At 42.4% G+C, this 27,252-nt stretch overlaps 1 protein-coding gene across 6 annotated transcripts in view; it reads right to left on the bottom strand.

Moving 5' to 3' along the window:
* Positions 1-27,252, bottom strand: part of IQSEC1 (IQ motif and Sec7 domain ArfGEF 1) — a 526,249-nt gene that overhangs the window by 373,436 nt on the left and 125,561 nt on the right. For 5 of the 6 annotated variants that reach the window (XM_053918528.2, XM_053918527.2, XM_053918531.2 and 2 more), the window contains exon 2: positions 21,209-21,238. The exons of the other annotated variant lie outside the window; for it this stretch is intronic. In XM_053918528.2, the coding sequence (XP_053774503.1) occupies positions 21,209-21,238 (30 nt within the window). The remainder of the gene's footprint in view (positions 1-21,208; positions 21,239-27,252) is intronic. 6 annotated transcript variants of the gene reach the window in all.

Raw genomic sequence — 27,252 nt, 5'->3', positions numbered from 1 at the left:
GGTGTGGTGTGCCACCTCCTCTGGGAACTGTGAGCAACAGACTCTTTTCTTTTTTTTATTTTTTAATTTTTACTGTTATTCAATTACAGTTGTATGCCTTTTCTCCCCATCCCTCCACCCCACCCCAGGTGAACCCACCTCCCTCCCCCACCTCCACCCTCCCCCTTGGTTTTGTCCATGTGTCCTTTATAGTAGTTCCTGTAATCCCCTCTTCCCACTGTCCCCGCCACCCCCCACCCCCGCCCTGGCTATTGTTAGATTGCTCTTAACTTCAATGTCTCTGGTTATATTTTGTTTGCTTTTTTCTTCTATTGATTATGTTCCAGTTAAAGGTGAGATCATATGGTATTTGTCCCTCACCGCCTGGCTTATTTCACTTAGCATAATGCTCTCCAGCTTCATCCATGCTGTTGCAAAGGGTATAAGCTCCTTCTTTCTCTCTGCTGCGTAGAATTCCATTGTGTACATATACCATAGTTTTTGGATCCACTCGTTTGCTGATGGGCACTTAGGTTGCTTCCAGTACTTGGCTATTGTAAATTGTGCTGCTATGAACATTGGGGTGCACAGGTTCTTTTGGATTGGTGTTTCAGGGTTCTTAGGGTATAATCCCAGCAGCGGAATTGCTGGGTCCAAGGGCAGTTCCATTTTTAGTTTTCTGAGGAAATTCCATATTGTTTTCCACAGTGGCCTCACCAGTCTGCATCCCCACCAACAGTGCACTAGGGTTCCCTTTTCTCCGCATCCTCTCCAATATTTGTTTGTGGATTTGTTTATGTTGGCCACTCTGACTGGTGTGAGATGATACCTCATTCAATTTGCATCTCTCTGATGGCTAGTGCAGACTCTCTTTTCAATGGCAGTCATCTCTTGATCAGGTGACCATAGTGCACCTCAAATTTTCTGTTAATACATTCTATTTTAAACCAACCTGACAAGAAAGATACTTTGCAGACACTTAAACAAATGAAAAAAAAATGAACTGCATACCTTTTTACAATGTCCTCAAGTTTAATATACGTATTAGACTTTCTTTTCCCCATAAAATTTCAGGCTCCATAAGAACGGAGGCAATATAGGAAATTAAGACTAGACCTCTGGGGAGTTCTAAATATCTGTCTCCCCCAACTGAAAGCTTAGGCTAAGGCTTGACCAAGACCCAGTCTCTGCCTTTACACTGCAGTGGAATTTGGTTGGTTTTTCCAATTAACAGGGAACTTGTAAGTTGCAAACTCATCTTTCTAGCAATAACCAAGTTACACCACGTATGTGACAGCCTGTTCCCTGAGTTATTTAATTAGAATCTGCAGATGTTAGCAGGAAAGAATTAGCAGAGCATATTTCAAAACAAGTTGAGTCTCCAGGAGGGGGTGGGGGAGGGGGCACAAGTGTGGGAAGAAAGAACAAGGGATGCCCTGGAAGATATTTGCTCCAGACTCATTAGTCAGGAATATTTATCTTCACACATTACTTTCCCTGAGAAGTACCAGCAGAGGACAGTGGGCTGGAGCTGTGCTTGGCTGTCACTCCATGGAAGGAAAGGGTCGAAAATTTCAGACAGCTGTGGCTCCTGGAGCAGCCTGACCCAAGGGAACCACATAGGAAAGTCCCCTCTAAAACTGCTATCCTGGTTAGGATAAGATTCAGTGGCTGTAACAAGAGCCCCACAGGAGAGTGGCAAATAGATGTTTGCATCTCTCTTCCACTCATCTGGAAGCAGACAGTCCAGGTCTGGCTGGTCTGCAGGGCTGCTCCAGGAAGTTCCTATCCCTGATGCCAACATCCTGGGGAGTTACCCTCATCCACACCAGCTAGGATGGAGCTCCAGCCTCAGAGTTCACCCTCCCTGTAGCAGGACAGAGGAAGAAGCGCAAAGAAGGTCCTGCTTTTCTCTCCTAGGAAATATTCTAGAAGTTGCACAAATTGCTTCCCTTCCCATGCTACAGGGAGAACTTGTTCACACACCCAGTGTAGCTGCAGAGGAGGCTGGGAACTCTGTCATCTTGGGCCCTTCTGTAAGTCAAGTGTTCAGTTGCTCTGAGAGAGAGGTGGACAAGGCTATTGCCAGCCATCTGGACATCTCTGCCACACCCCTTTTAATGCTCCCTCCCACCATCCAACCACTCCTGCCCTGAGTTCATATTTTATGAAAGACAGTACATTAGACAAACAGCATTAGGTACTGTAACTCATAATTCAGGAACCAGCTGAAAACCATGGGCCAGTGGGTGCTTTTCATTAGATTTGTTGGCAAATCACTGGTAGGGACTCCATTACTGACTTAGGCTCTCTCCCACTCAAAGCCCACTGTGCACATGTAGCCAGAGGAATCTTGTCCAATAGATGTCGATCATGTCCCTCCCTGCTCAGGATCCCCTGCTATGTAGAACTCAACCCAAAGCCCTTCCTCTGGAACTGCACTGGGACTAATAAGGGAGGTCAGAGGCAGCCGCTGGCCCAACCAGCTAAGGCCAGAGCTCACAGGAAAAAAGTCTCCTTACCAGAGTGTTCTGTCATTGGAGCTGACTGCTGTACAGGCCCTGAGCTGCAGGATGTTTAAATGTGGACATAGAAAGCAAATGCACCAGTGGGAGCAGTCCTGGAAACAAGGGGTGCTGGCCCACATCCCCTACCCTTGCCCCCCACCTCTGTCCTGTATGCACCTAATATTCCAGCTTTCTTCTGCCTTCACACCTCCTCTCCATTTCTTTTGGTCAAAACCACGCATCAAGCCCCTCCCTCATGGGGCAGGAGGAAGGCCCACTCCTGCCTTATCATCAGGAAATGCAGCTGCACAAGTAAGTAACCCCTATGCAGCTCTGGGACCATACCCATGTCACTTCTCTAACCCCTTCCCCCAGGCTGTGTCACAGGACACTGTTATCCTATTATGGATCTCTTCGGTGTAATTACCACAGGTAACACAGGCCAGAGGACCAAAAGTCCCCCCTTTGTCCCTCTCCAAATGTTAGGTAATGTTGAGTGTAGGAAGGTAACAATATTCCTGCCTTTCTGCCCTCCAGTATGACTCACAGCCTTTTCCCTTCGGAAGCATATTTGTTGCTATTGAGAACTCCCGGGATAATTCTCTTCAGTCATTTTTCCATTAGTTGTTCTGATTAAGTCCAAGCACTACAACACTATGTGCTTCTCAAATGGGGGGATGCAAAACCCCAGTTCTTTGCCAAGTAGATGCAAAACAGAGTATCAGATACATCTTTCTGGAAGAACCAAATACTTTAATAAGAATTGTACCAGTCCCCCACAAACATGTAAGAAAAGACAGAGAAGGGTAGCAGAGGGGAGAAGGGCAAGGGAGGGGGGAGAAGGGCCCAAAGAACAACAGTCTAGCCTCTTGAGTTTTACCAGGGTGGGGGATCAAGGGATGGACAGCCTCTCCTCTCCAGGGGGCTCCAGGCTGTCCTCTAAACTCACCAGGTGTATTGGATACAATGCTTCTGAAGGCCATAAAGGTGTCTGATACCCTCTTGATGTGAATCCCATGCAGAGAAGGCCACAGCAGTCTGCACACCTCCATCATTCACTAGGCCAATTCTTCTCACCTGGGGGTCCTTCACACACAGCATGTACGTCTTGTACAGCTCTCACCCACAGCTGTTTGTGTCCAGTCTCTGTCCAATCTCCCACACCACACTGTTGGGCTCCCTGGAGCTCAACACTTTTGAGTTAAGAATTTAAAATGCAGGGAGCGTAACTTGACCTCCCCAAAGTCTTTGATTATGGCCCTGGCTTGGCCATGCACAATTTAAATTGGATTTATCCTATTCCATTTGCCATGCTGGGTCTTGCTAGACAGCCTAAAGCAAAGGTTTCTTGGAGTTCAAGAACTTCCCAGCCACTCCCTACCAGCACTGGCTATGACCACAGAGAGAGGCTGGGGTCACACCACCCAGCTCTCCAGCATGGCGGGAGTTATCCTTGAAGGACACATCCTGGGAGCAGCTGGTTTCCTCTGCGGCTCCACTGCTGCTGCTGCTAGGTGGAAGGGGAGCCGCCAGGGCCATGCAGGGGACTGCAGTGGGTGGAGGAGTGGAAGGCTTTTTGGCCTTCTGCTCTGACTCCTGGTCCTCAGACCACTGGTTTTCTGCCCTGCTGATCCAAGTGGGAAGGAAGCTCACTGTAGCTGTATTTCCCTGGGTGTGCAGAGACCTCCGACTGAGCCTCCTGGGTTGGGGAGAGACTACAGTTTCGGGGGTCAGGGGAAGAGGAGGACTTTACTGTGATAGTGTGGCCCTCCACCTTGGATTTTTTGGTGCTCAGGATCAGGTACATGGCCATCACATTGTCATACCTCCTGCTTGTTAATGAGTCCTGGACCTGGTCCTACTCAAAGCCCATGGTCATCATCACCTTTGTCACTCAGGCATCCTTGTTGTCACAAAGCAGCTCACTATAAGGTCTCAGTTCCTCCTCGTGGCCCATGTTTAGCCCTGGTTCCCTCATTATTTCTTCTAAAGTTCCCCTGTTGTTAGGGTAGAAGGTCGTCAATTTTTTTCAAGAGATTTACACACTCAAAATACATGAAAAATGGGATGTGGTATTGCCTGCCCAGTGTCCCTGCTGCAGCTTCCACAAGTCCCCTCTCATGAAAGGCAAGGTTCCGGTGACCACAGAACACAGAACTCCCTGGCTCCACATATCCAGTGTAGGGCCATTGCAGTTTTGGCCCAGGAAGACTTCTGGGGAGGCATAAAGGGGGCTGCCACAGAACGTGTTCAGCTTATGGACAGTAAACTCGTTACTCTGGCCAAAGTCTGCAATTGTTATATATGGGGAACCATTCCAAGCATGGGAAATGTGGCTCAGCCCCCTCTTGGAAAAGCCAGTGTGGAGCGAGGTTGGCGGGCAGGACCCACGTCCGTGGATAGGTTCTCCAATGGGAAGTCAGGCCTGCATTGTACCTAGACTGCTATGAGACTTGCTCTTGCTAAAACTCCCTCACCCTGAGGCAGCAAATGTTTACTGAGTATCTTTATCTTCCTAAAATCTGAGCTAGACCTTCCAGGTATAGAGCATAACTGTTATGGTTTCGACCATTTCTCCCTTTACATTGCAAATATCCTTCTTTGATGTATTCAGTGGCATCCCCTTCTTTGTCTGCAAAAGATAACCACCCAAAACAAAACTTTGCATAGTAAATGAGGACCACCTTTGATGTAAGGGGCCTAGAAAAACAATAAAAGCCTGTCGAGGCAAGGGTCAGGGCGCTCTCCTCTTGAGAGAGTGGCCGCGCTGTCCCTTTTCCTCCACAGGACGCAGTATTCCGTGTGTATTTGTATATTGCAGTCACAACACCAGATCCTGCGGGCCGGGATCCGGGTCAGTTATACTTATCTGAGTATCGAACAGCAGGTTCTCTGGCTTCAGGTCCCTGTGGACAACACCTTTCCGGTGGGTGGCAGCTCCCAGAATTTACCTCAGGCTTCATTTTCAGTCTGCTAATGAGGAACAATGTTTCCTCTGTGTCAATCACCTCAAATAACTTCATGATATCAGGGTGATTCAACGCCTTCATGCAAAATTTCCAGGAGGCTGGAGGAGCCCTGCTGACTAATAATCTTGACAGTCACCTCTGTCCTGGTCAGTATGTGCCAAGACAACTTCATCTTGATGAATTTTCCCTGGCCAATGGTGTTCAGGAGTTTGTAATGGCAAATAGGGGGCTCCTTGTCAGCAGAAAGAGCCACAAAGTGCTGCAACATGATAATCTATCTATTAAGTACACTGACAATACTAACAATGCTAACAATGCTTATAACTATACTCACTATGCTAACTCTATTAACTATACCAACAACACTAACTGTAATAAAAACACAACCTAAAAAAAATTTAGAGAAAAATAAAAAAAAATAAAGAAAAAAATGAGAAAAGAACAAAGGAAAATTGAGAAAAGAAAAATGAAAAGTGAGAAATATTTAAAAAGTAAAGCAAAAAAGGCAAAAATAAAGAAAAATGAAAGAGAAGAAAGTAATAATGAAAAACTGTGAGAAAAAGCAAAGAAGAGTAAATAAAAATGAAAAAAATAAACAAAATGGAATAAAAAAGGAGAAGCCAAGCTAACTGGTCCAAGTCCTTCATGTCACCATATATCGGCTTCCTGAGCTAAAGACAAAAACCTCAGCCGAACAAGGGCCCTAACAGGAGATGTTTGTAATTCCATCACAATGGCATCTTATCAGGTCAGAACAAGAATCAGAGCAATCATGGATGAGGATAAACCACAGTGGTTTTCTCACTTTTGTCTCTAAATACTTTTGTTTATATGGGATATTAGAGAATGATATTTACTTTATTAAATATTAAAATATAGAGAACACTTCAGTGGCCTTTTCATTTAAAATTTGAAAATCTGTAATAACTTTTGGCTTTTAAAGATCTTAAAGTGTTGCCCTGGCTGGTGTGGCTCAATGGATTGACCACTGGCCTGCGAACCAAAGGGTTGCCAGTTCGATTGCCAGGCAGAGCACATGCCAGGGTTGCAGGCCAGGTCCTCATTAGGGGGCATGCAAAAGGCAACCACACATTAATGTTTCTCTCCCTCCCTACCCCTCCATCTAAAAATAAAATAAATGAAAATTAAAAATAAAGATCTTAAAGTGTCTACACTTAAAATATTATTTTTTTTCCTTGAAGTCTGATTGCTCTCAAAGTGATGCTACAACTTAATTGATATCATGAAATTATAGGAAAATGTTCTGCTGTATAAGACAAGATAAGGTACATTATTAACATCTATACAGCTGAGAGGAAGAGAGCTTTCATCATATTTTCACTAACAAGATCATGAATAGATTTCTAATCAGAAACCTTAGAGGTTAGAGGGCAGTGGGTTGATATAGTCAAAGTATTGGAGGAAAAATGCTGACAACCAATAGTTCTATATCCGGCAAAACTACCCTTCAAAAGTGAGGGAGAAATGAAGATGACATTCCTAGATAAACCAAAGGCGAGAGAGTCTTTTACCACTAGACCTACCTGCCAAGCATGAACAGAGTCCTTCAGGTTGCACTGAATATACATTGGACAGCAACTCAAAGCCTTATGAAGAAATAAAGATCACAGACAAAAGTAAATACACAAATACTTGTGAAAGCTAGTACTCTTGTAACTTTGGTTTGTAGCTCTACTTTTTGTTGTCTACTTGACTTAAGAGACTAATATGTTAAAAAAAAAAGAGAGACTAATGTATTAATATTATTACTGTATGTTTTTGGATACACAATGCATAAAGATATAATTTTGTGACATCAACAACTGAAAACAGGTGTGGTCAGAGGTGTGTGGGAGAAAAGTTTTTGTATGTTCTTGAAGTTAGGCTTGTATAAATTCACATTAGAGTGTTATAAATGTTAGAGTGTTTAAACAGTTACATTTATGTAATCCCATGGCAACCAGAATGAAAACAGCTATAGAATATACACAAAAGTAAATGAGAAGGGAATTAAATGTTTCACCACAAAAAAATCAACTAAATGTAAAAGTGACAGTCACGTAGGAAATTCAAGGCATATAGAAAACAAATAGCAAAATGACAGACGTAAGTCCTTTCTTATCAGTAATTGAGTTAAATACAAACGAATTAAACTATTCAAAACACAGATTGGCAGGATGGATAAACACACATGAACCAACTAATTGCTGTCTACAAGAGATTCACTTTAGATCCGAAGACACAAAAATTTGAACATGAAAGGGTAGGAAAATATAGTCTAGGCTGACAGTCACCAAAAGAGAATGGGGTGATGGTATTAATATCAGACAAAATAGACTTTAACGCCAAAAAAGGTTACAAGAAATACAGAAGGACATGATACATTAATAAGAAATTCAATACAGCAAGAAGATAAAATGATATACATTTTCACACACCTAATGACAGACCATAAACATTTTCACATACCTAATGACAGACCATAAAAATATATGAAGCAAAATCAATAGAACTGAAGGAAACATAGTTCTACAAAATAACAGTTGTAGTGTCCAATAACCCACTTACAATAATGGACAGAAGAACCAGACAGAATATGTGAGAAGAATCAAAGACTTGAGCAACAAAATAAATCAATTAGATCTAACACAAATATACAGGACCCCATCAAACAACAGAATGTATACACATTCTTCTCCAGTTGACTGGGATATTCTCCAGGATAGACCATATGTTAGACCACAATTTAAATTTCAATAGATTTAAAAAGATGGATATACAAAGCATCTTTTCAGACTACAATGTGATGAAGTTAGAAATCAAGAACAAAAGGAAAGGTGGAAAATTCACAAATTTGTGGAAATTGAACAAAATACTCTTAAAGAATCAAAATGTCAAAGAAGAAATCACAAGGCAAATTAGAAAATACTTAGACATAAAGAAAAGCAAAACACAACTTATCAAAACTTATGGGAAATAACAAAGCAATGCTAAGGGGGGGGGTTATAAACCCATTTAAAAGAACAAGAAAGTTCTCAAAAAAACCAAGATCTCGATTTTTTTTTTCTCATATTGGAGAAGATGGCAGCAAGGTAGGTGGGAAACAGAGCCCAGTTCTCCCTGTGCCCAGCTGGAACACCTAGCCGATCTTCTGAGGAACAGAGTGAACAGCCAATGGAATCCCAGCTTATATAAAGTTTGGAGGCCAAAATCTGTAAAAGACATTGCAAACCAGATGGTGAGATTGCGCTGGGACAGTAAAGACCATGGGATCTGCCCAGGGTCCTAGGCCGCTATGGCCCCCCAGCCTGGCACCTGACACAGGATACAGGGAGAGCTAGATTACCAGCTCACTCCCCTACCAGAGAAGGGAGGGCAGCCCGGCACCAGCAGGGACCTGGATGCTGGAAGTTGCCGAGGGGAATAAAGACACAGTGGGAGATACACATTGGAGGTATACTTCCACTGGGACTGTGGATGCTGGCACCAGAGAAATTGAGGTGCCTGGTGACACCTGGAAAAGGGAGGAGTTAAGCCATATTGGACCCTTACTTGGATGGTCTGCGGACTGGTTGGAAAGTTGGGCTGTGTGAAAAGCCGTGCACTTGTTAAGAATGGGGGAAGTTGCTTTGTAAGGAACTGTAGAGCAGCAGTTGGCTTGCCGTGAGGGTGATTTGAGCTGCACGCTCCCAGAGACTGAGTGTCTAAGTGGAACTTTGTGCCTGAGCTTGTCTCCCACTGCATGCCCAGGGACTGAGTGGCTAATTGGAGCTGTGCACATGAAATGAGTGACTGATTTCAGCCTGGCAGCTTACAGATGACCTGGGACAGATGCTGGGCAGTAACTGTGAATATTGTGTCCCAGACCTTGTTCCCATCCTCTCAAAATCATAGGAAGGGAGAAAAGTTGAGCCCAGTCTCCCCCTTTCAGGGGCATCTAGGAAGATCAGCAGAACTAGCTAAACAGTTTTAAAGTCAGCAGGAGGCTTTTTGGGGTGTTGTTTCTCTCTCTTTTTTTCCTTTTTTTTTCTTTCCCAAAGTGAGAGAATAAGACATGGAGTTACGAAGGGTCCAGAGGGAGATCCAAAGGGGGAGCACACAGATAATCCTAAAAATTGAGAAACTGAGACAAATGTCACTTTGCTATCCCATAGACCTGGCATTTTATTGTTTATGTGTATTGTTATTATTTTTCATTATTTTTACCACTTTTATTTTATTACCATTTTTTAAATTTCTCTTACTTATGTTTAGTTTTCCTCATTTTATTTCTCTGTTTAATTGCATTGTTTGACTGGTTTTCCTTATTCTCTCTGTATTATACATTAATTTTTCTTCTTTCACTTCACCCATATTCCAGTAACATACAACTCTTGATCGGGTACTTTCTATTCTGGTTATCTAAATCATATATTTCTTGTCATATTATTGTTGTTCCAGTACTATTGTAAATAATTGTTGTTCCATACAATTGTATATATTACACAGCAACCCTCCTTGATCTTAGCCCACTTCACTTTATTCCTGAGCATTATTATTGTTCTGGTTAACTCTGTTCTCTCTCACACTATGTCTACTTTCTATCCTTTACTCTCACTATATCTCATCATTGAACTTTGCACAAGTGCTCTCTGTTTTCTGGATTCAGCTTACAATCATTCTCCCCTCTAACAAGAGTCATATCTCTCTTTCACCTTTTATAAAAAGTGGCTAGTTGGGTGAAATATCACAGTTAATGGTATACTTATGCAAAGAATCTCCTATCTCTCCTCTACTCGCTGGTATTTTAAACCCATAAAGTACTTGCCCACTGTCAATCCATTTTCCCTACCCCCTGCCACTGATCACATACAAGAATAAGTGAGAGCTGCAAACATCAGTATACCTGCTGAAGGAGAGAAACCACCAAAATAAAGAACCACCAAAAGGTGAAAACCCAAGTACAACAAGAGAGCCCACACAAACAGAAGAAAGGGCAAACCCAGAGTGTCCAGAGAAGGAGAACACAGACACCACAACACTAAACCCCACAGAATTCCTACCATACAAGTTCACCCTACAAAGACAGCTAGCATAGAGAAACATCAGAACGTGCAGAAACAAACAAAAAGAGTCACCTAAAATGGGAAGACAAAAAAAAAGAACATGCAATCAAAAGGAATGGAAGACTCCCCACTAGAAAAGCTAAAAGAAATGGAGGTAACCAAACCATCAGATACAGAATTCAAAATAACGATTATAAAGATGCTCAAGGAATTCACAGACAACTACAAGCAACTGGGTGAGAACTACAACAGTAAGAAACCGGAAATATAAACTATAAACAAAATATAAACAAAAAACAGGAAAAAATGAACAATAAGACCTTGGAAATTTAAAAAAAACACACACGACAAGGAATTACAAGCAGGCTGGATGAAGCAGAAGATCAAATCACTGAGCTGGATGACAAGGTAGAAAAAAATGCCCAGAAGAAGGAAGAAAATGAAAAGAGATTCAGAAAGAACAAACAGGTGGTAAGGGAGCCTCAATACAACATGAAACCTAACAATATCTGTATAACAGGGGTACCAGAAGGAGAAGAAGAGCACGGGATAGAAAACCTATTTGAAAAAGTAATGATGAAAAACTTCCCTAATTTGGTGGAAAGAAATTACACAAGTCCAGAAAACATAGATTCCCAAGCAAGAGGAACCCAAAGAGGCCGACTTCAAGACACATCATAATTAAAATGGAAAAATTTAAAGACAAAGAGAATTTTAAAGGCAGCAAGTGAGAAACAGGAAGTAACATACAAGTGAGTCCCAATAAGACTACTAACTGACTTCTCAATGGAAACACTCCAAGCCAGAAGGAAATGGTAAGAAGTATTCCAAGAAATGAAAACCAAGGGCCTACAACCAAGACTACTCTATCCAGCAAGGCTCTTATTTAAAATGGAAGGTAAAATGGGGAGTTTCCCAGACAAAAGAAGCCTCAAAGAATACACCTCCATCAAACGAGCTTTGCAAGAGATGCTAAAGGGTCTACTTTAGGAAAAGGAAGAAAAAGAGCGACAGAGACAGTAACACAGGTATGAAAAAATGGTAATGAATAAATACCTATCAATAATAACATTAAATGTAAACATATTAAATGCTCCAATCAAAAGACACAGAATAGCTGGATGGATAAAAAATCATGACCCACACATATGCTGCCTACAAGAGACCTACCTCAGAATAAAAGACCTACACAGACTGAAAGTGAAGGTCTGGAAACAAATATTCCAAGCAAACAGACAGGAAAAAAAAGCAGGGGTAGCAATACTCATATCAGACAAAATAGACTTCCAAAGAAGGGCCATAAAGACAGACCCAGAAGGTCACTTCATAATACTCAAAGGAAGAATCCATGAGGAAGACATAAACATTGTAAATATATATGCACCCAACATAGGAGCACCCAAATACGTAAAGAAAATCTTGGAGGACTTCAAGAAAGATATTGACAGCAACACAATTAGAGTAGGGGACTTTAACACCCCACTGTCAAAAATGGACAGGTCTTCCAAACAATATATCAACAAAGATATTGTGTCACTGAACAATACCCCAGATGAAATGGACTTAATGGATATATAGAGAGCTTTTCACCCCAAAGAAGCAAAATACACATTCTTTTCAAGTGTACATGGAACATTTTCAAAGATAGATGACATGATAGGACACAAAGCAAGCCTCAACAAATCCGAGAAAATTGAAATCATATCAAGCATTTTCTCTGGCCACAAGGTACTGAAATTAGAAACCAACCTGAAAGGAAAAAACCCAAAACACTCAAAATCATGGAGATTGAATGGCATGCTATTAACAAGGAATGGGTCAAGAACGAGACTAGGGAAGAAATCAAAAACTTTCTGGAAACCAACAAAAATGAACTCTCAACAACCCAAAACTTATGGGACACAGCAAAGGCAGTCCTGATAGGGAAATTCATAGCAATACAGGCCTATCTTAACAAGACAGAAACATTTCAAACAAACAACCTAACCCTACACCTACAAGAACTCGAGGAACCACAAAAAAGACAGCCCAGAGCTAGCAGAAGGAAGGAAATAACCAAGATCAGAGCAGAGTTAAATGACATAGAGACTAAAAGCACAATTCTAAAGATCAACGAATCCAGGAACTGGCTCTTTGGAAAGATAAACAAAATCGACAAGCCTTTAAGCACGCTCATCAAGAAAAAGAGAGAGAGGATCCAAATAAACACAATTAGAAATGAAAGAGGAGAGATTACAACTGATACCACAGAAATACAAAAGAATGTCAGAAATTACTATGAAGAACTGTATGCCAAGAAATTTGAAAACCTAGGTGAAATGGACACATTTCTAGAAAAATATAATCTTCCAAAACTCAATGGAGAAGAAGCAGAAAACCAGAACAGACCAATAACAGCAGACAATATTGAAGCAGTCATCAAAAAACTCCCAACACACAAAAGCCCTGGACCAGATGGTTTCACAGGAGAATTCTACTAAGCCTTTAAGGAAGAGCTAACCCCTATCCTTCACAGACTATTCGAAAAAATCCAAACTGCTGGAAAACTCCCAAACTCCTTTTATGAAGCCAGCATCATCCTAATCCCAAAACCAGATAAAGACACAACAGAGAAAGTAATCTTCAGGTCAATAGCGCTGATAAATATAGATGCTAAAATTCTCAACCAAATATTGGCTAACCGCATCCAGCAATACATTAAAAAGATCATCCACCATGACGAAGTGGGATTCATCCCAGGGATGCAAGGATGGTACAATATTCACAAATCAATAAATATAATACATCACATAAACAACAGCAAAGACAAAAACCACTCAATCATATCAATAGATGTGGAAAAAGCATTTGATAAGATACAGCACCCATTTCTGATAAAAACCCTCAACAAAGTGGGAATAGAGGGAGCATTCCTCAACATAATAAAGGCCATATATGACAGACCTACAGCCAACATCATACTCGATGAACAAAAACTTAGAGCTTTCCCACTAAGATCAGGAACAAGACAAGGATGCCATCTCTCACCACTCCTATTCAACACAGTATTGGAAGTCCTAGCCACAGCAATCAGACAAGAAAAAGAAATAAAAGGCATCCAAATTAGAAAGGAGGAAATGAAACTGTCACTGTTTGCAGATGACATGATAGTGTACATGGAAAATCCTATAGACTCCACCAAAAAACTATTTGACCTAATAAGGAATTTGGCAAAACAGCAGGACACAAAGTCAATACTCAGAAATCAAAGGCATTCCTGTATACCAACAATGAAACTGCAGAAACAGAAACCAGGAAAAAATCCCATTTGATATAGCAACAAGAAAAATAAAGTACCTAGGAATCAACCTAACCAAGGAGGTAAAAGACCTGTACTCAGAAAACTACACAACACTGAAGAAAGAAATTAAGGAAGACACAAACAACTGGAAGCATGTACCATGCTCATGGATTGGAAGAATTAACATTATCAAAATGGCCATACTACCCAAAGCAATTTATGGAATCAATGCAATCCCTATTAAAGTACCCATGACATATTTCACAGACATAAAACAAACATTTCAGAAATTCATATGGAACCATAAGCGACCCTAAATAGCTGGAGCAACTTTCAGAAAGAAGAACAAAGTAGGAGGGATCACAATACCTGATATCAAAATGTATTACAAGGCCACTGTAGTCAAAAAAGCCTGGTACTGGCATAAAAACAGGCACATAGGAACAGAACAGAGAGCCCAGAAATAAACTCAAGTCTCTATGGTCAATTAATATTTGACAAAGGAGGCAGGAGCATGAAATGGAGCAAAAACAGCCTCTTCAACAAATGGTGTTGGAAGATCTGAACAGCCACGTACAAGAAAATGAAACTCGATCACCAACTTACAGCATACACAAAAATAAATTCAAGGTGGGTAAAAGACTTAAATATAAGTCGTAACACCATAAAAGTCCTAGAGGAAAACATTGGCAGGAAAATCTCAGATGTTCTACTCAGCAACACCTTCACAGATATGTTCCCTAAAGCAAGGGACATAAAGTAAAGAATAAACAAATGGGACCTCATCAAAATAAAAAGCTTCTGCATGGCTAAAGAAAATAGCATTAAAATGAAAAGAGAACCAACTGTATGGGAAATCATATTTGCCAATGATACCTCAGACAAGGGCCTGATCTCCAAAATATATAGAGAACTCACATGTCTCCACACCTGGAAGACAAGCAATCTAATTAAAAAATGGGCAAAGGACCCAAACAAACACATACAGAGGTTCCAGAGACATATGAAAAGATGCTCAGTATTACTAGCCATCAGAGAGACCCAAATTAAAACCACAATGCAATACCACTTCACACCATTGAGAATGGCCATCATGAACAAAGCAAGAAACAAGTGTCAGAGAGGATGTGGAGAAAAGGGAACCCTAGTGCAGTGTTGGTGGGAATGCAGACTGGTACAAGCACTATGGAAAACAGTATGCAATTTCCTCAGAAAAGTAAAAATGGAACTGCCTTTTGACCTGGCAATTTCACTGCTGGAATTACCTCCTAAGAACCCTGAAACATCAATCCAAAAGTACCTATGCACTCCAGTGTTCATAGCAGCACAATTTACAATAGCCACATGGTAGAAGCAACCTAAGTGCCCATCAGTAAATTAGTGGATCAATAAACTGAGGTACATTTATACAATGGAATACTAGAAAGAAAGGAGCTCCTACCATTTGAGACAGCATGGATGGAACCGGAGAGCATTATGCTAAGTGAAATAAGCAAGGAGGTGAAAGAGAAATACCATTCAATCTCACCTATAAATGGAACATAATTAACAAAACAAACAAGCAAGCAAAATATAACCAGAGACATTGAAATTAACAACAAACTGACAGTAACCAGATAGGAGGGGAGAAATAACATGGGAAAGAAGGGAAAGGTTCATAAATGAACATGTATAAAAGACCCATAAACAAAGCTAAAGCGGGGTAGAATTGAGGGTGGGTGGTGGGGGAAAGTGGTGGTGGTAAAATGGAGACCACTGTATTTGAACATCAATAAAAACCAATTTAAAAAAAGGAAATGAAAGTGGGACATTACTATTAAATCTATAGAAAAAAAGAATTATGAAAGAGTGCTATGAATAATTATACTCTAAGAAAGGGGGAAACTAGATAAAATGGACAAATTTCTAGAAATATAAACCTACCAAGATTAACTCCAAAGAAACCTAAAATTCAACAGACACATAACCAGGAAGAGTATATCAGTAATCAAAAACATCTTGACAAAAAAAAAAAAAAAAAAAAAGAAAAGAAAAATAAGCAAGCTCTGTACCTATGGCCTTACTGTGAATTTTACCAAACATTTAAAGAAGAACTAAAAGCAATCCTCAAATTCTTTCCAAAAATGCAGCAGAAAGAACATTTCCTAACTCATTCTAAGAGGCTGGTATTGCCCCAAGAACCCCAAATATCTCTGGCCAAGTCACCAGAGGATTTTTCTAAAATATCCAGACAGATGGGTTCTTGCCCAGTGACTTCAACCTGGCTTCCATAAGATGTTTCTACTTCCTGTCTAAAAACAGGAGCAGTGGTGCCTCCAGAATCAGTCTGGTCACGTATGGACCCCATCCAAGAACCTCAGTCCACAATGGATGAGCGACACAGCAGACTGGACACAGCTGAAAGAAGTTATTAGTGAACTGAAAGATGACCCTGCAGAAATTGCTCAGGATGTGGTAAAGACAGCCAAGGAGATAGAAGAGCAAAAGGCAGGCTCTGAAAGACAAGAAGGCCCACAAAATTCTATACTGAATCCCAAGGGCAGAAGGGAGGATAGAAGAGAGTCGAAACGTAATGTTCTCCAAGGTGGGGCTAGCACTTCCTGCTCAAACAAAGGTGACTTTGTCTCTGACTCTCCCTCAAGATTTCAAGGAGGTGAGTCTCCACAGACTGTGGTGGAAGGATAAGAAAGGAAAGGAGAAGGAAGTGGGCATTAATTGAATGCTATTACAGGTCACACTGTCCCATCTACAGCCTCATGTAATAGGTCATTGGCTATGAGAGGCTGAGATCTTTGCTCCCATTTTCACTGTATCTTATTAGTGGTCATGCCCTTAGTGGTTAGTCCAAAAACATGCATACAGTACATGCTCAATAAAGACTACTGAATGAGTGTGACGTGTGAGGCTCAGAGAGTTCAGTGGTCCAACATGACAAAGAGGATAAGTCAAGGAGAAAGGATTTGAGTTCAGAATGGTGTGACCCCATTCCACAGTGCTAAGAAATGTCTGCTCACTCAGCCTTTAATCCAGTAACTCTAGACATGGTCATAGGAGAAGACTCACAGCCCATCTCTCGGATCTGAAGCCAGCTCCCCTTCTGTCTTGGAGGAAGAGAGTTCAGCTCTGTTTATCTGGCATAGCAAGCAACAGTCCCAGCTTTGTCTGCCACCTTTGGCAATTTTTATACTTCCCTGTGCACAAAATAAATTGCACATTCTCACTTTAGGTTTTGGGGGAAAGGCCAAGTTAATTACAAAGGCTATCTTGCCTTGGTGCAGAGTAAGAGGAGATGTTCACCGGAAAAAGGATTAATTTTGACTAATTATTTCACTTACACATCTCGGTTCCAATTGAGATAACATTTGTAACAGCACATCTTCTCCAGAAGCAGCTCCCACATACCCCAAATAGATAATTCTTGGGTTTTATGGGCTGCTCCCAGGCCTGAGCCATTTGCTGATGCTTTTGGAAAAATGCCAGTCAATATTTTAGAATCTCACACGGGGGAGATGACAAATGGGAAACCACTTCATTCACTGTTTCTCTGAGGGTCAATCAACTCACACTTGTGAGGGTCTGAGCATAGTCCGAAATTGGACACAGGCCTACCTGCAGCGGCCATATATTCAGGCTGCCTGTTAGAATCAGGCAGGACGTTGTTTAAAATTAGGACCCCTCGGTCCCATCCTGGACCTACAGAGTCAGATATAAAAAATGGGGTCTGGAAATCTACAAGGTCTGGTAGAAGTAAGGCTTGCTTGAGTGTGGTTGGGAGGGTACGTAAATGTCTTGCACGAGATGAACAACAATTTGAACATTTTACCTAAAATGTCATATGGTGTACTTGAGTGTGATACTGTTATGTTACAGAACTGCATGCTTATGATTTTGTAATAAAAAAGGGGGCATTTTTTGTGCCGGACCCTGTATAATTTCAACACAGAAGATTTTGACTTGGAAAGGCTTTGGTGTGCTACATCCCAACTCTGTATTTAAAAGTTGCATTATTCTAGGGAAGCTGTTTACTATTTCTCAGACTCGGTTTCCCAGAGCTGAAAAATGGGGCTCATAATAATTCTCTTGAAGGGGTAGAGTTGGTTGTGCAGATGAACTCCCTAATCCATAATGAAGGCTCATTAAATGGTACCTATTCCTATCAGTGAGTGTGCCTGAGTTCCTTTCAAGGGGTTGATAAAAGCCAGGAAAAAAATTATAATGCTTTCACCCTGAAGAGAGTCCTTGCATCTTGACTACTATATCAGCACTCTTTCTGGGCCCTTTTCAAACAGGTCTTCACTTTTTTCAAACTCCAAACTCTGCAAACCTCTCCGCTTCCCATGGTCCTCCCCTAAATAAATCATTAGACAATTCAAACTTGGGGCTTCCAGAGCCTCCCTGTGGAAAGCAGACACACACTTCTGGGGAACAAGGAGCAAAGTCCTATGTTGGCAAAATGGTCAAAAATGAGTCGTTTCATTTGTGGAAAATGAATACACATGATACTGCAAATGCTTCGCCTGGGGGAAAACAGCACACACAAACTCTCTAACAGGCTTCTCCTGGCAAAAACTGTTCCCTGGTGTTCTGGGAAGCTGAAACGGCCAGTCAGAAAGGTGGCAGCTGAGATTATTTGGGTCTAGAGAAAAATCCCCTCACCTAGCATGGTGGGTACAGGAGGGTCTCTCAGGGTTCATTTCCATAAGATTTAGCAAAGACCATCAATTCTTGGCATCCATTATACCTTATTTAGTCAGGCTATTGAAATTTGGTCTTTCTGAGTCATCAAATGCAGCCCCTCTGCCCACTATTTTTGGTGAGGTTTTGTTGTGGAAGGAGGGGATGAAGGGGCTTGGTTTCTCCATTGAGCAGCTGGATGGTCCGCTTTTTTCTTTCCTTTCTGTTTATGGCCTAAAAATATTTATGAGTCCTGAATCCATATAAACAAACATTAATTTGTGTTTGTTCTGTGCAAAGCATCATGCCTGGGCCTCCTGACTATATCAAGGTGAATTCACTCCCCTAAGGCCTGTTGGTGTCTGCTCTGTGTCTAGCTGGTGCTGCCCCACCTGTAGGTGGAGACCCAAGCACCTCATCCTGAGTAACTTTCTCTGCCCCAGGGAGATAAGACAAGTGCTCATGTTACTAGGACACAAAACACAATAAACTTGGATATCAAAAGCAAGCACTAAGAGGCAGAGAGTGCAAGCAGGAGGAATAGCACCTCAGCTGTAGCCCCTCGAAACTTCAGATGAGTTGTGAGAAAGGCTGTTAGTTTGCTAAGTGGAGGGGGCAGGGAAACAGCACAGTCACACAAGTCAGAGGTAGGCAGGGAATCAAAGGATGCCTTCAGAAGGGCCAGTAGCATTCTTTGGCGGGAGCAGCAGGTGCCCAGGGGTCTGGAACAGGACTGGGCTGTACAGGTAAGAGGTGCCAGGTAGAGGGATCTCAATGACCTGCAGCTACAGCAGGATAGGCAACAGGGATGTTTGGAGTCAGAAGCAGAGGGTCACTGTAGGACTTGAATTTAGAATACTGCCTCTGGTGCACTTGCAAGGGCAGAGATGCTATGGTCCAGAGAACTTGAGACCTCATGGACACTTCCCTAAAAATAAATTTTGCAATTGTCCTGGGGCTGAAGCATGGATAGTGAGTGTGGGGCCCTCCAGAAGTCATACCTGAATGGTGTGCCCCTGTGCCCATGCTCATGAGCACAGGATGAGATGTGTGACTGAGGCTTGACACCAATGGAGACAGACCCCTGGGGGTGAAACGCAAAGTCCAGCACAGGAGAGAGATGAAGTCAAGCCCTGACAAGAGCACCTTAAAGTTCAAGTGATGTCTTTACCACAGTTCCCACCAAAAATCAACACAGGGAAGTGGACTAGAACTTAAATTCAGCCTTCTCTATTTGAACTTACACTAGATTTTTTCTTTGCTCAGCTCCTCATCTGCCTGAGTTCTGCTGAAACTATTTGGCCTGAGCCGCAAACCTATATTCATCTTTGCATACCAGCCCCTCAGTGTTCCGAGGCCACACAGGTCCAAGCACACACTGTGCCCACTGATATGTCTTTCCCACACGTCCCCTATGAGGAAAATCATTCACCTTCTTCAGGGCTGAGTTCCAACATTGCCCCTCTTACAAACACACTTTCCTGACAATCTACCACACAGAATGCTGAAGTGGGAGTGTGGGTGGAGGGGTGGGGCATGTCATGCCTCAAGCTCTCTTCAGGGCTGAAATCTTGACACCCCATGGATTCATTCACCACACACACATCTCCCAGCACCATTCAAGGGATGGACCTGGCTAGAAGCCTATATTTCCACCAAACATCCAAAAGATTTGCCCCCATCCCACTCCGCCTGGCCCCAGAAGCTATCTGAGCTAAAAAGCTTCTGATCCTGGATGGGTCACAGCCTAGGAACCCAGGCCACAACCCACACCAATAGAAAGGAACAACCACCAAGCTGGCAAGACCCTGTCAGAAATCAAAGCACATGGTTGTGTTGCTGACAGCATTTAGCTAGTTTTTAATAAAGGAAAGGGGAGCAAAGAGAATTAAACATGGAGTTTAATACACTGGGGAGCATGAGCATGTCTGCTTTGCCAGGAAGCTACATCACACTCTAGGAGATCACAGCATGGCTCAGCCCAAGGGGATTAACACTCCTCCATTCCCTGCTCTGGTACCAGATGACTAGGTGAGACCAGGGAAGGACAGGCACATGTGCAATAGAAGTCAAAATGGCACGGGGGGAGGAGCTTGACCAAAGTGGCCATCAGTACAGCCTGGGAAAAGAAGGAACTGGTTGGAAGATGGACCTATCAAAAGCCCATGAAAGCCTGGGAAATTGATTGGTCATGTTGAAAAAGCACCTGGTCCATGCCAAACCCAAGCTAATTTAATCCCAGAAGAACAAAGAATCTCTCTCTTTTTCTCCCTCCCTCTCCTGGGAACCTACACTTGCCCCATTCATTCACGTGTTCTTTTTCCATAGTCATGTGGCCTTAGCATCTGTGTGGACGATGGCCAAGTGGACTCCACATGCAGGCTCCACGAGGAACCCTAAACACTGCACCACAGCAATGGACTGCAGCTGGAAACACAGGCTAACCTGGCCAGATACTAGACTGGACTGGACTGGACTTTAATATGGAGCAGAAACTCAGGGCAAGATAGTCCTACTGAAGATAAGACTGGACCTTTTCCATGGCAAGATGGAAGAAGATGGGACATTGGGAAGTCAGGAGGGGAATCCCCTTAATTTTACATCATCAATAAAAATTACTACAGAACCCCATCATCCTGTGCAGGTCTCAGGAAATTCTTTTCCTCGTGACACCACAAGAACTCCACTTCCACAGATAACAGTTTCATTGAAGCCCAGGACACAGATGCAGTAACAGAGGCTGGCAACACATACCTGATGCTCTGGGAGCTTTCTCCTTCAGACCTGCAACGAGTAAGAACACATGCTTACAATGCTGGTACTCTCTGCTCCTGGAAGCCCACGCTAGGATGTTAAATGTGCAGACCTTGTGGTATCCAGCTACCCCAGTATCCAATCTCTTCTCCAGCCTCAGTAGACAACCTCCAGACCCAGGCCTCAGAGTCCCACACTGCCTTCCTTTGGATCTGGATTTCTACCCTGAAAGTCACCTCCTCCTGGAAGTCTTAGGGTTTGTTTCCCACCCCCTCACCTTGACTGCAATTGTTTGCCCAGGATCTGAACATCCCAAGAGTTGGGGAATAACCCCAGAGGCATGGGCTATGATTCCAGAACTATGTGCCTGGACTCTATGAGGCAAAAACTGAATGAATGAAACAAGAAAGGAGGGCTGTGCTGCTGGTCTCACTGCATCCCCTAGATCAGGGATCCCCAACCTCCAGGCTGTGGACTGGTACTGGTCCGGGCCTGTTAGGAACTGGGCCACACACCAGAAGGTGGGCTTGAATGTAATGAGCTTGAATCATCCCGAAACCATTCCTCCTCTCCAGTCCATGGAAAAGTTGTCTTCCACAAAACTGGTCCCTGGTGCCGAAAAGGTCAGGGACCACTGCCCTCAGTGGTATTTGCAGTATATTTCCCCCGTTACCAACTCTACTTTTGTTGTAGGCAGTTATACAGACGTGAGCCAGGTACAATGGCCAAGGACAATGGGCCAGGTACAGAAGGTCACCAGGGCACAAAGCCCTGGGTGCCTAGCAACAGGTAAAACAGGGAAAACAAAGACCTCACCCCCAGGGTAACCTTTCCTCTCCTAGTATATCAATGGTCTTGTAGTTTGGACCACCTGACCTTTCATATGGCTGGTCATGCAGTTTAGACCCCTAACCTTTCTTCCCTAAGGATAACATCTAGGCCTCAGTTGTTTCAGCTCCAGGCCCAGAAAAGCAACAAAACCAAACAAGTGATGCCATGGCTGCCTTAGGACCAGCTGCACTGACTAATGATCCCCTGCCCTGATGCCAACCAATCAGTGGAGACCATGACCCTGAAAGACTGCACCTGGAAAACTGATGAATATTCTATTGAGATATTCAATCACTGGGACCTCCCCTAAAATCCCCATCCTTAAAAGCCCTTAGGATGGAGTACCCAGCATGCTCTCTGTCCAGGAACATACCCCTGTTTCCTCCCACCCCCAGCTAGGCGCATTACCTTTACCTTTCTCTCTCTCCCCTAAGCTCCCAGGGCCCCTTCTTTTGCCTCTGTAATTTGTTTCCTGAGGCCATTTCTTCTAGTGGTCACTTCTTCTACCTCTATGACTTTCTAAAATAAAATCTCTCTTATAGTTTGAGTCCTGGTTCTGAATTCTTTCCTAGCCAGTACTCAAGTACTGAGGTTGCTGAACCAAGGTCTGGTCTGAACCCACTGGTCTAACACCTGGTGCCATTCCCACCGCCGCCAAAATTTTCAAGTACCCCAAAAATCAATTACACCACTTTACATAGGAAACAAGCCTTAATGTCAAGGAACTGGACAATTAGCTTGTACCAGGCACTCTTAAACTTTCACAGAAATTGAAAACTAAGTGGTATGCATGGACGGCAATGCCCTACCACTTAGTAAAGCAAGGACAGGGACTTCAGGGTTAAATTACACACAGCTGACGGCTAAAGCCTTAGTGGGGCTTCCAGGGTCTGGAGGAACCAAGGAGCAAACACGCTTGGGAATCTAATTCCTGGACACCCCAAATTAGATTTTAGGCCAGAGAGCTTGACAAATAAAAACACACAACCCACAGTCAGACAACTTTCTTTTGGTACATTGCCTTTTTGGTAATTTTGCAAACTAGCTGCATGGCCCTGTCAGCACATACATTCCAGGGAATGGTTTCTGCCATGGAACTAACCTTCCTGAACTCAGGAGACCATCCTGTGCCCCCTTCCTGTGTCTGCCATTGCCATGACAGATGTTATCCAGGCTGTATAGGTGCCAAGTCGCATTATTAACTCAGATTTGCCAACCCTACCCACTCCACTTACTTCCTACTACGCCATCCTCCTGTCACAGCCTCAATAACCAGCTAGCACATCAGACCCCATCTGTTCTGTTAGAAATCAGGACAGAGGGGATACACGGGCTTACAGGTGCTGCTAACATCTGGCTCCTGATCTTGGTACTGGTTACTCAGGTATGCTATTGTGACTTATAAGAAATCTATATTTTTATAAATCTGTATCAACCAGATGACTAAAATATATTTCTCATATATATTTAGTCTTCATCCATGATTTTGGCTCAAAACTGGCAAAATCTTGGAATTTCCTGAGTGTTAAGAGCAATGGAACATCTTTTGTTACAATACATGGTCTCTACAGGGAGTGTACCCAGCTACCGGGGAGTGTGCCCATCCACCGGGGGGGTGCCTGCACCTCATCTCAGAGAGAGCTGAGACTACAGGCACCACCCGGGGGAGGGTGCCCAGCGACCAAGAGTGTGCCCAGTGACTGGGGAGTGTCTACACCTCATCTTGGAGGGAACTGAGAACACAGGCACCAGGGAGAGTGCTAATCAACGAAGGCTCTGCACGCACACCCATAGCCCGGAGAAGGCCTACCATAAAAAAAGGGTGGATAGAAGCTGCGAACACCAGGATTCCTCCTGGAAGAGGAAACCCACCAACAAAGGAAACACCAACAGATAAGAAGAGAAGGTGAGGAAGAGAGGGGAAACCACACAAAGTCAACCCATGACATATCTGAAAATACAAATAAATAGTGAAGAAATTACTAAGAACAAACGACTGAACAAGAGCAAGAGAAAAGCCTCAAAAACTTGTACACACGGAAGAACCAGCTCCAACACAACCTGCCCACATCTGCACGACAGAAGACAAGAGGTGGGGGACAGACTGACCCTCAGATAACCAGCTGGTGGGAAAGACCCACCAAAGAAAGACCCAACAAGAACCAAAATCAAAAGATACACACAGAGCCAACATAAACCACAGCACAAGATGAGTAAGATTGGGAGATCAAGTAGGCTATACACTTAATCTCACAGGTATTCTATTACAGAAGTTTACATCAAAAACCCAGGGGTCAGAACAGAGCAACTTAAGAAGCAGAAGCTAACAGGAAGTGTCTCACAAACAATGGGAAGACAAAGAAATGATCCCCAAATGAAAGGAAAGGGGGAAGTCTCAGAAACAATGCTAAATGAAAAAGCGGATACTGAGTTCAAGGAATTAGCTACATGGAAGCTTCATTAGCTCACACAGAATTAGCAAAACCTGCAGGGAAACTACAATGAACTAACTGCAAACCATATCGACATGAAAAAGGAAATAGAAACTATCAACAAGGGCTAAGAGGAAATGAAGAATACAATTTCTTATCTGCAAAACACAGTAGAAGGAATCAAAAGCAGGTTCGATGAAGCAGAGGAACGGATCAGAAACTGGAGGACAAGGTAGAAAAAAACACCCAGAATGATCAAGAAAAGGAAAAAAGGCCAGAAAGTACGAAGAGGGGTTAAGGAAAATGCAGGACAACATGAAACATAATAATATCCATATAATACGGATACCAGAAGGAGAAAAGGAAGAGCAAGGGATAGAAAATCTGTTTGAAAAAGTAATGATGGAAAATTTCCCTAATTTGATGAGAGAAAAAGTCACACAAATCCAGGAATCACAGAGAGTCCCAAGCAAGAGGAACCCAAAGAGGCCCACTGCAAGACACATCATAATTAAAATGGCAAAATTCCAAGACAAAGAAAGAATCTTAAAGGCAGCAAGGGAAAAAAAGCAAGTAACATATAAGGGAGCCCCGATAAGGTTAGCAACTGACTTCTCAATGGAAATGCTCCAAGGCAGAAGAGAATGGCAAAAAATATTCCAAGTAATGAGAACCAGAGGCTTGCAACCAAGACTACTTTACGCAGCAAGGCTCTCAATCAAGATAGAAGGCCAAATAAGGAGTTTCCCAGACAAAAGAAGTCTAAAAGAATATACCTCCACCAAACCAGCTCTGCAAGAGATGCTAAAGGGGCTGCTGTAAGGAAAGGTAGGAAAAGAGAGAAAGAGGGAAGATCACAGGTACAAAGAATCGGCAATGAATAAGGACCTATCAATAATAACCTTAAACGTAAATGGATTAAATGCTTGAATCAAAAGACATAGAATAGCTGAATGGATAAGAAAGCATGACCCACACAAATGCTGCCTACAAGAGACTCACCTCAGGACAGAATACCTACACAGACTGAAAGTGAAGGGCTGGAAACAAATATTCCAAGCAAATGGACTGGGAAAAAAAGCAGGGGTAGCAATACTTATATCAGATGAAACAGACTGCAAAAAAAAGGGCCATAAAGAGAAACCCAGATGGTCACTTGATAATACTCAAAGGAAGAATCCACCAAGAAGATATAAGCATTGTAAATATATATGTCCCGGCATAGGAGCACCCAAATACATAAACAAAATCTTAGAGGACTTCGAGAAAGATATTGACAGCAATACAATTATAGTAGGGGATTTTAATACCCGACTCTCAAAGATGGACAGATCTTCTAAACAAAATATCAACAAAGATATTGTGGCATTGAACACGGCCCTGGATGAAATGGACTTAACTGATATATAGATAGAGCTTTTCATCCCAAAGAAGCAAAATACAGATTCTTTTCAAATGCACATGGAACATTTTCAAAGATAGACCACATGATAGGACACAAAACAAGCCTCAACAAATTCAATAAAATTGAAATCGTATCAAGCAATTTCTCTGACCATACGGGACTGAAACGAGAAACAAATTTCAAGGAAAAAAACCCAAAAACACTCAAAAACATGGAGATTGAAGAGCATGTCATTAAACAAGGAATGGGTGAAAAATTAGATTAGAGAAGACATCAAAAAGTTTCTGGAAACAAACGAAAACGAACTCACAACAATCCAAAACTTACGGGCCACAGCAAAGGCACTCCTGAGAGGGAAGTTTGTAGTGATACAGGCCTGCCTAAAAAGAATAGAAACAGCTCAAATAAACGACCTAACCATACACCTACAAGAAGTCAAGGCACAACAACAAAGACAACCCAGAGCAAGTAGAAGGAAGGAAATAACCGAGATCAGAGCAGAGTTAAATGACATAGAGACTAAAAGCACAATACTAAGGATCAACGAATCCAGGAGCTGGTTCTTTGAAAAGATAAACAAAATCGACAAGCCTTTAAGCACGCTCATCAAGAAAAAGAGAGGGGATCCAAATAAACACAATCAGAAATGAAAGAGGAGAGACTATAACGGATACGACCAAAATACAAAGGATTGTAAGAAATTACTACGAAGAACTGTATGCCAAGAAATTTGAAAACCTAGGTGAAATGGACACATTTCTGGAAAAATATAATCTTCCAAAACTCAATGGAGAAGAAGCAGAAAACCAGAACAGACCAATAACAGCAGACAAAATTGAAGCAGTCATCAAAAAACTCCCAACTGGACCAGATGGTTTCACAGGAGAATTCTACTAAGCCTTTAAGGAAGAGCTAACCCCTATCCTTCACAGACTATTCAAAAAAATCCAAACTGCTGGAAAACTCCCAAACTCCTTTTATGAAGCCAGCATCATCCTAATCCCAAAACCAGATAAAGACACAACAGAGAAAGTAATCTTCAGGTCAATAGCGCTGATAAATATAGATGCTAAAATTCTCAACCAAATATTGGCTAACCGCATCCAGCAATACATTAAAAAGATCATCCACCATGACGAAGTGGGATTCATCCCAGGGATGCAAGGATGGTACAATATTCACAAATCAATAAACATAATACATCACATAAACAACAGCAAAGACAAAAACCACTCAATCATATCAATAGATGTGGAAAAAGCATTTGATAAGATACAGCACCCATTTCTGATAAAAAACCCTCAACAAAGTGGGAGTAGAGGGAGCATTCCTCAACATATTAAAGGCCATATATGACAGACCTACAGCCTACATCA

This window comes from Desmodus rotundus, chromosome 2 (genome assembly GCF_022682495.2).
Source record: "Desmodus rotundus isolate HL8 chromosome 2, HLdesRot8A.1, whole genome shotgun sequence".
NCBI lineage: Eukaryota > Metazoa > Chordata > Mammalia > Chiroptera > Phyllostomidae > Desmodus > Desmodus rotundus.
The sequence above is the reverse complement of the archived record's forward strand: the minus strand, read 5'-3'. Positions and strand labels throughout refer to the sequence as shown.